General features: G+C 39.0%; 1 protein-coding gene across 3 annotated transcripts in view; it reads right to left on the bottom strand.

Annotated features, from left to right (window-relative positions):
• Window positions 1-10,513, bottom strand: part of LOC109886880 (uncharacterized) — a 76,533-nt gene that overhangs the window by 1,970 nt on the left and 64,050 nt on the right. For all 3 annotated transcript variants that reach the window (XM_031815397.1, XM_031815398.1, XM_031815399.1), the window contains 4 exons: window positions 6,023-6,204; window positions 5,775-5,888; window positions 4,268-4,554; window positions 4,064-4,162 (listed from right to left, as the gene is read on the bottom strand). In XM_031815397.1, the coding sequence (XP_031671257.1) occupies window positions 4,064-4,162; window positions 4,268-4,554; window positions 5,775-5,888; window positions 6,023-6,204 (682 nt within the window). The remainder of the gene's footprint in view (window positions 1-4,063; window positions 4,163-4,267; window positions 4,555-5,774; window positions 5,889-6,022; window positions 6,205-10,513) is intronic.

The raw sequence follows: 10,513 nt of genomic DNA, 5'->3' as shown, positions 1-10,513 counted from the left end.
ATGACCTCAGTTATATTACTCTGTCAACTAGTAACACAGAGATGAACATCACAGAGACAACATTATATATGACCTCAGTTATATTACTCTGTCAACTAGTAATACAGAGATGAACATCACAGAGACAACATTATATATGACCTCAGTTATATTACTCTGTCAACTAGTAATACAGAGATGAACATCACAGAGACAACATTATATATGACCTCAGTTATATTACTCTGTCAACTAGTAACACAGAGATGAACATCACAGAGACAACATTATATATGACCTCAGTTATATTACTCTGTCAACTAGTAATACAGAGATGAACATCACAGAGACAACATTATATATGACCTCAGTTATATTACTCTGTCAACTACTAATAGAGAGATGAACATCACAGAGACAACATTATATATGACCTCAGTTATATTACTCTGTCAACTACTAATAGAGAGATGAACATCACAGAGACATTAAACATTAACACAGAGATGAACATCACAGAGACATTAAACATTAATACAGAGATGAACATCACAGAGACATTAATACAGAGATGAACATCACAGAGACATTAATACAGAGATGAACATCACAGAGACATTAAACATTAATACAGAGATGAACATCACAGAGACATTAATACAGAGATGAACATCACAGAGACATTAAACATTAATACAGAGATGAACATCACAGAGACATTTAACATTAACACAGAGATCACCTGGTTAATGTGATACATGTGTTCTACTGTAGTGTTTCACTGAGAGCCTGAAATCCAGACCTGTTTTGTGTTAACATCCCATCTAGATGAGATGATACATGTGTTATACTTTAGTGAGCCTGAAATTCAGACCATCTAGCACATAAAGTTGCTCCCCTGGTCATATTTGTGCTTGGACTTTCAAAAAGTTAACCCAGAATGTGTTAACACTGTTATTAAAACTATTATTGATATCAGGAAGTAAAAAAAAAAAACTCAAAATAACCTATAATTTCTGTTCTCTGAGTGTTAATAAAACCTCCCAGGAAAATGTTCAGGGAACCATAGTAAGACGTTCTCAGAACCTCAGAAACCTCCCTGGAACCATAGTAAGACGTTCTCAGAACCTCCCTGGAACCATAGTTAGATGTTCTCAGAACCTCCCTGGAACCATAGTTAGACGTTCTCAGAACCTCCCTGGAACCATAGTAAGACGTTCTCAGAACCTCCCTGGAACCATAGTTAGACGTTCTCAGAACCTCCCTGGAACCATAGTAAGACGTTCTCAGAACCTCAGAACCTCCCTGGAACCATAGTTAGACGTTCTCAGAACCTCCCTGGAACCATAGTAAGACACTCTCAGAACCTCAGAACCTCCCTGGAACCATAGTTAGACGTTCTCAGAACCTCCCTGGAACCATAGTAAGACGTTCTCAGAAACTTCCTGGAACCATAGTAAGACATTCTCAGAACCTCAGAACCTCCCTGGAACCATAGTTAGATGTTCTCAGAACCTCCCTGGAACCATAGTAAGATGTTCTCAGAACCTCCCTGAAACCATAGTAAGGCGTTCTCAGAACCTCCCTGGAACCATAGTTAGACATTCTCAGAACCTCCCTGAAACCATAGTAAGACGTTCTCAGAACCTCCCTGGAACCATAGTAAGACGTTCTCAGAACCTCCCTGGAACCATAGTAAAACGTTCTCAGAAACCTCCCTGCAACCTAAAACTTAACGTTCCCAGAACAGGCTAAGTTTTCATTTCCATTTTTAGAAAGTTAAAAAAACGCTCCGTTTTACCAGTCAGTAAAGTTATGGCTTCCTCCCCAGAACCAATGGTAAACCAAAAATGTATGTTCCCACAACTTTCAGCAAATCAAATTCGCTAGTTGGGATTCCACTTCTTGTACTCCATGTCATATGCCAAATTATGTTGACAAGGAGTAGAATGTTACCACAAAATAGACTGGTACCCAGTGTTGTGTCTTTACTATCATTAAACTGAAGATGAATCTTTATCAAATGACTCTCTGTAATTATTATTACGCGATTAAACTGATTAATCATGTAACTGTAATTAACTAGGAAGCATAAACAAACAGTAGATTGTTACAAGGAAATGATAACGGAGTTTCCCTAGTGGGATAAACCGGCATCGCGGGTTGGTGTACAACATGGAAGTGGGGGTCGACTGAGATAAGACGACACACAGTTGATAATTATAACAATTGAAATGCTAATCCTTTGCACATGAACGCTCACTCATTCTGGAACCATTGCAATCAATATATATATTTACGCTCAGTGTGTCGTCGGGGTCCCTGTTGAAAAGTTTGTTTCTGTTGGAGAGTGTCCGTCCTCTCTCTCTCTCTCTCTCTCGTAGTTAGAATGGATAGTTCAGAGTAACATTCATTCATGTCGTTATAGAATAGATTTTTCGGCAGTTGTCGGTCTTCACGTTCAATGATACCAAATTCCTAGCTGCAGACTAGTAATTAATATCAAAGACGTGTTCTTATTCTGTCAGTATCGATAGTCTAAGAGTTTAACCACGTGGGATGGTTAAAAGATTCAGCCATCTACTCAAACCTTGGCCCTCTCGTTATCGAGGTAAGCTGGTCTGCAACCTTTGTCCTCTCGTGACTGAGAGAAACATGGCCTGTTGAGAAATTCTCAAAGTGGGGGTTTTATTCGGGAGTTGCAGAAAAGGTCCTGTCCCAGGATGCCCGACCCTACTGGGCTCATGGACAGTCCTCTGATTTAGTTAAACTCAAAAGAGAATTGGAGTTTCCTTCATTAAACTGTCCAAAATCACATTACACTAATTTCAAACAGTATCATCCTCACTCATTCATCTTATACAACAATTAGATGTAAATTCCTTTGTTCTCTATGAAAATTCACTCTGTCTCTATACTGTGGCCATGAGGAAATAATCTCCTCCAAGAATTTACGACCTCTCTCTGACCACAGCAGCCTGTGTGTAGAAGACAGGGAAGGGGGATGGGGCTTGCTGTACCCAAAGAGGGCAACATCATGACACCAGGCTATGGAGATCCGTAGGGTTGAGAGCCTGTTTTGCGAGGGAGACTTGGCAAGACTTGTTTAGCAGGACCTAGCTAACTGTTGTAATGAAGTGCTATTTTCCTATGCAAATTACCAGCTTACTGCTATTGCATTGCTATAACTGTGACAACACATAGCAACGTATTTTCACAGTAAAACATGGAAGGGCCATACAGAATCTCTCACACACGCACTCACTGAAAAGACACAAAGACTTGCCAAGACAGGAACTCACACACACGCAGCCCCTCCCCTTCTGGATGAGCTCCGAAGACAAAGAACTCCGTCGAGAACCAATGGGATACTGACACCAGGCTGGAGGAGACTGTCTATCATCTGCAAGCAACCCATCAGAAAGCCAGGACTACTAGAATCTACCTACGTCATTTCAATGTATAAAATGAACTGTATGATTGTGACCGGCCTCGTTCTTTTTCCAATGGTTCGCATGAGAACCTGACGAAAGGAGCCGTGCACGTAATTGCCAGATATCATTACTCTTGAATAAACGGCCTTTACTATACCGTATCCGCCTTGTCCAGCGTCTCGACGTTTCTCATATACCTATTCATCAACACTGTAGACTTAGTTAGCATGACCAGGCTAACTGTAGAATTAGATAGCAGGACCAGGCTAACTGTATAATTAGATAGCAGGACCAGGCTAGCTGTATAATTAGATAGCAGGACCAGGCTAACTGTAGAATTACATAGCAGGACAAGGCTAACTGTAGAATTAGATAGCAGGACCAAGCTAACTGTATAATTAGATAGCAGGACCAGGCTAACTGTAGAATTAGATAGCAGGACCAGGCTAACTGTAGATTTAGATAGCAGGACCAGGCTAACTGTATAATTAGATAGCAGGACCAGGCTAACTGTAGATTTAGATAGCAGGACAAGGCTAATTGTAAACTTGATTAGCAGGACCAGGCTAACTGTAGACTTAGATAGCAGGACCTGGCTAACAGCATTCGTAAGTTAGGCTAACTGTAGACCTAATTTAGGCTAACTGCACCTGGAGGTGAAGAGAGCCTTCTCGTTGATCATCTGGACACTGAAGATGTTGACAGCCTTATAGACGTCTATCACATCCTGGTACTTCTCCAGTAGATGCCTGGAGAGAGAGACAGGATAGAAAAGAGTCACTCTACAATATCACCACACTTGACAAGATAAAACACAACAATGTGGAGTTGAGACACTATAAACCTCAAGATACCTGTAATATGTCCCTGACTTGTCCTTCTGGTTCCTCTGGTCTGGCTTCATGTCCTCTCCCCCCCACTGGTAGCAGGGGCAGGGGAAGAGGCTTAGCCAGGGGTAGAGGCAGGGGCTGGGGTCTGGTCTGGTCCTCTCTCCCAGGGGCAGGTTCTGTGCCAGGTAAGGTCTGAGCAGGGCTCTGGGCAGCAGAGACACCAGCCAGTAGATGGGCTCCTCATTGACAATGTCATGGAAGCTCTGGAGGTACTGACGCAAAGCTGCAGAGGGCTGGATGGAGGACAGGTTCTGTAGGCATGATGAGGAGGATGAAGAGGAGTAGGAAGAGAGACAGGGAGACCAAGGTGAAGCTATATACAGGGAGTAACAGTACCAGATCAATGTGGAGCTATATACAGGGAGTGACAGTACCAGATCAATGTTCAGAGGTACCAGGCATTTGAGGTTGATACAGTATGTTCATGAAGGCAGGGTAAAGTGACTAGGCAGAAGGATAGATAATAATAATGTATTTGAGGTTGATACAGTATGTTCATTAAGGCAGGGTAAAGTGACTAGGCATAAGGATAGATAATAATAATGTAGTATGTTCATTAAAGCAGGGTAAAGTGACTAGGCAGAAGGATAGATAATAATAATGTATTTGAGGTTGATACAGCATGTTCATAAAGGTAAAGTTGGGTTGCAGCTTGTAAGATGTCCCCCCTTCTCCGTCGGCGCCATCTTGGCATTAAACCAAGAAGAGTAATTTAGTAATTTTTTACTCAAATATAATTAAGTAAACATTTTTGTCATTCGAATAATGAATTAGACGAATTGTCAAAATGACGAAAAAGATTGGCGCCTTTTTAGGCAACTAAACACCCTTTTTAGTCACATCACATTTGTAATAAACAGTGATGTAATTGTCCTTCCGACAGATTTTTATCCATAACTATTCTCTTCCCAACAGCAGAAACAGACATAGGCTCGTCCTACCAACACATTTTCCTCAATCAAGAACAACAGCATAAGCTTTCAGACTGGTCCCCTGTGGGAATCGAACCCACAAACCCTGGCCTTGCAAGCGCCACGCTCTACCAACTGAGCTACACGGTGAAATGAAAATACATATGATTTATCTGAAACCCGCCAGGGTTGTGGGTTCGATTCCCCCAGGGAAATAGTATGAAAACAAGTCTGAAAATTATATGTACTTACTCAGTCACTCTGAAGCTAAAAGGGAATATTATTGTACTACTGAAATACTATGAAGTGAACGAACTAAAGGAAGTCAGAAAAGAAAGAAGAGAATTCTGTTTTGGGGGCGTGTTTAAATACACTAAAACTTAAACTGAAAATTAACTTGAATTTAACCAAAACAAAAAAAGGTTAAATAAGGGTCATTGAACATGTTTATGGAAGGTTTACTGAATTGATAAATCACCTACTACGTTCTAGTTGTTTTTCCTATTAAATTGTATATTAAATTATACATTTTAAAGGTGATTGTTATAACAGCTTCCTACCAGGTGTGGTGGAGTTTGGTTCTGGGCCTCCTTCAGAGACTCCTGGTAGCGTTGATGTGTTCTCTGGAGAAACAGCATGATGTCTGGAGGACCCTGGACTGTTCTGATCAGCACCTGGCTCATACACACATGTATACTGTTATACAGAGCAACTTATCTTAAGATAGCTAGGGACGACAACCACGTATCACAGTCATAGTAAGTAAATCTTTATGGTATTGGTTTGATTTAATGTATTTTCTTTTCACCCGCAGCATGGTGATGACTCTGTCCAGGTACAGCACCTCCTGGTGGCAGAAGTCAGCATAGCAGTGGGCAGGCAGACGTCTGGAATACATCCCTCTGAGGAAGGCTGAGTCGAGGATCTCATCTGCTACTCTCTCACTGGTCTCCCACAGGACGTCATAAATACTCACCTCTTCAGCCAGCTCTGGGGGAGGGAGGGAGGGAGGGAGGGAGGGAGGGAGGGAGGGAGGGAGGGAGGGAGGGAGGGAGGGAGGGAGGGAGGGAGGGAGGGAGGGAGGGAGGGAGGGAGGGAGGGAGGGAGGGAGGGAGGGAGGGAGGGAGGGAGGGAGGGAGGGAGGGAAAGAGAGATTTAAAAAAAATTGCTTTGGTGTGGTGTTCACAAGTATGTTGCCAATTTTAGCAACGCTTTGTTTCCAAACTAAAAACAGTTCATCAAAATGACAGTCAAAACTCTGAGCACATTTTTTTTATTGATTTTTTTATTGACAAGACACAAAATCAAACAGCCACTTATTCACCAGACTTAATCAGTGTTTCATCTAGAAATACATGTTTCACATTGCAATACATGTTCATATAGTGTAAATGCTTTTCACAATGCAACCCACTCTTTACTTTAGATATGATTCTCTTCTCATTTGTTAAAATACATTTTACTATCACTCTAATATATGCCATTTGTGTAGCAGGTGTTTTTCTCCAAAGTGTGTTCTACTATCTAGAACAGTCTACTATCTAGAACAGTCTACTATCTAGAACAGTCTACTATCTAGAACAGTCTACTATATACTATCTAGAACAGTCTAGTATCTAGAACAGCCTACTATCCACTATCTAGAACAGTCTACTATATACTATCTAGAACAGTCTAGTATCTAGAACAGTCTACTATCTAGAACAGTCTACGATCTAGAACAGTCTACTATCTAACAGTCTACTATCCACTATCTAGAACAGTCTACTATCTACTATCTAGAACAGTCTAGTATCTAGAAAAGTCTACTATCTAGGACAGTCTACTATCCACTATCTAGAACAGTCTACTATCTACTATCTAGAACAGTCTACTATCTAGAACAGTCTACTATCTACTATCTAGAACAGTCTACTATCTAGAACAGTCTACTATCTACTATCTAGAACAGTCTACTATCTATAATCTAGAACAGTCTACTATCTACTATCTGGAACAGTCTACTATCTACTAAGTGGAACAGTCTACTATCTGCTATCTAGAACAGTCTACTATCCACTATCAAGAACATTCTACTATCTACAACAGTCTACTATCTACTATCTATAATCTAGAACAGTCTACTATCTACTATCTATTATCTAGAACAGTATACTATCTGCCATCTAGAACAGTCTACTATCTAGAACAGTCTACTATCCACTATCTAGAACAGTCTACTATCTAGAACAGTCTACTATCTAGAACAGTCTACAATCCACTATTAGGAACAGTCTACTATCTACTATATAGAACAGTCTACTATCTATTATCTAGAACAGTCTACTATCCACTATCTAGAACAGTCTACTATCTGCTATCTAGAACAGTCTACTATATACTATCTAGAACAGTCTAGTATCTAGAACAGTCTACTATCTAGAACAGTCTACTATCTATAACAGTCTACTATCTAGAACAGTCTACTATATACTATCTAGAACAGTCTAGTATCTAGAACAGTCTACTATCCACTATCTAGAACAGTCTACGATCTACTATCTAGAACAGTCTACTATCTAGAACAGTCTACTATCTACTATCTAGAACAGTCTACTATCTATAATATAGAACAGTCTACTATCTACTATCTGGAACAGTCTACTATCTACTATCTGGAACAGTCTACTATCTGCTATCTAGAACAGTCTACTATCCACTATCAAGAACAGTCTACTATCTACAACAGTCTACTATCTACTATCTATAATCTAGAACAGTCTACTATCTACTATCTATTATCTAGAACAGTCTACTATCTGCTATCTAGAACAGTCTACTATCTAGAACAGTCTACTATCCACTATCTAGAACAGTCTACTATCTAGAACAGTCTACTATCTAGAACAGTCTACAATCCACTATTAGGAACAGTCTACTATCTACTATATAGAACAGTCTACTATCTATGATCTAGAACAGTCTACTATCCACTATCTAGAACAGTCTACTATCTGCTATCTAGAACAGTCTACTATCCACTATCTAGAACAGTCTACTATCTATAACAGTCTACTATCTAGAACAGTCTACTATCCACTATCTAGAACAGTCTACTATACACTATCTAGAACAGTCTACAATCCACTATTAGGAACAGTCTACTATCTACTATATAGAACAGTCTACTTTCTATGATCTAGAACAGTCTACTATCCACTATCTAGAACAGTCTACTATCTGCTATCTAGAACAGTCTACTATCCACTATCTAGAACAGTCTACTATCTATAACAGTCTACTATCTAGAACAGTCTACTATCCACTATCTAGAACAGTCTACTATATACTATCTAGAACAGTCTACAATCTAGAACAGTCTACTATCTAGAACAGTCTACTATCCACTATCTAGAACAGTCTACTATATACTATCTAGAACAGTCTAGTATCTAGAACAGTCTACTATCTAGAACAGTCTACGATCTAGAACAGTCTACTATCTAGAACAGTCTACTATCCACTATCTAGAACAGTCTACTATCTATTATCTAGAACAGTCTACTATCTACTATCTAGAACAGTCTACTATCCACTATCTAGAACAGTCTACTATATACTATCGAGAACAGTCTAGTATCTAGAACAGTCTACTATCTAGAACAGTCTACGATCTAGAACAGTCTACTATCTAGAACAGTCTACTATCTAGAACAGTCTACTATCTGCTATCTAGAACAGTCTACTATCTAGAACAGTCTACGATCTACTATCTAGAACAGTCTACTATCTATTATCTAGAACAGTCTACGATCTACTATCTGGAACAGTCTACTATCTACTATCTGGAACAGTCTACTATCTGCTATCTAGAAAAGTCTACTATCCACTATCAAGAACAGTCTACTATCTAGAACAGTCTACTATCTACTATCTATAATCTATAACAGTCTACTATCTACTATCTATTATCTAGAACAGTCTACTATCTGCTATCTAGAACAGTCTACTATCTAGAACAGTCTACTATCCACTATCTAGAACAGTCTACTATCTAGAACAGTCTACTATCTAGAAAAGTCTACAATCCACTATTAGGAACAGTCTACGATCTACTATATAGAACAGTCTACTATCTATTATCTAGAAAAGTCCACTATCCACTATCTAGAACAGTCTACTATCTACAACAGTCTACTATCTACTATCTATAATCTAGAACAGTCTACTATCTACTATCTATTATCTAGAACAGTCTACTATCTGCTATCTAGAACAGTCTACTATCTAGAACAGTCTACTATCCACTATCTAGAACAGTCTACTATCTAGAACAGTCTACTATCTAGAACAGTCTACAATCCACTATTAGGAACAGTCTACTATCTACTATATAGAACAGTCTACTATCTATGATCTAGAACAGTCTACTATCCACTATCTAGAACAGTCTACTATCTGCTATCTAGAACAGTCTACTATCCACTATCTAGAACAGTCTACTATCTAGAACAGTCTACTATCTAGAACAGTCTACAATCCACTATTAGGAACAGTCTACTATCTACTATATAAAACAGTCTACTATCTACAATCTAGAACAGTCTACTATCTACTATCTAGAACAGTCTACTATCCACTATCTAGAACAGTCTACTATCTAGAACAGTCTACTATATACTATCTAGAACAGTCTAGTATCTAGAACAGTCTACTATCCACTATCTAGAACAGTCTACTATCTACTATCTAGAACAGTCTACTATCTAGAACAGTCTACTATCTAGAATAGTCTACTATATACTATCTAGAACAGTCTAGTATCTAGAACAGTCTACTATCCACTATCTAGAACAGTCTACTATATACTATCTAGAACAGTCTAGTATCTAGAACAGTCTACTATCTAGAACAGTCTAGAACAGTCTACTATCTAACAGTCAACTATCCACTATCTAGAACAGTCTACTATCTACTATCTAGAACAGTCTAGTATCTAGAAAAGTCTACTATCTAGGACAGTCTACTATCCACTATCTAGAACAGTCTACTATCTACTATCTAGAACAGTCTACTATCTAGAACAGTCTACTATCTACTATCTAGAACAGTCTACTATCTAGAACAGTCTAATATCTACTATCTAGAACAGTTTACTATCTAGAACAGTCTACTATCTACTATCTGGAACAGTCTACTATCTACTATCTGGAACAGTCTACTATCTGCTATCTATAACAGTTTACTATCCACTATCAAGAACAGTCTAATATCTAGAACAGTCTACTATCTAGAACAGTCTACTATCCACTATCTAGAA

Source organism: Oncorhynchus kisutch, unplaced genomic scaffold, assembly GCF_002021735.2.
Source record: "Oncorhynchus kisutch isolate 150728-3 unplaced genomic scaffold, Okis_V2 Okis09a-Okis19a_hom, whole genome shotgun sequence".
NCBI lineage: Eukaryota > Metazoa > Chordata > Actinopteri > Salmoniformes > Salmonidae > Oncorhynchus > Oncorhynchus kisutch.
This window is presented reverse-complemented; position numbering and strand designations above follow the sequence as displayed.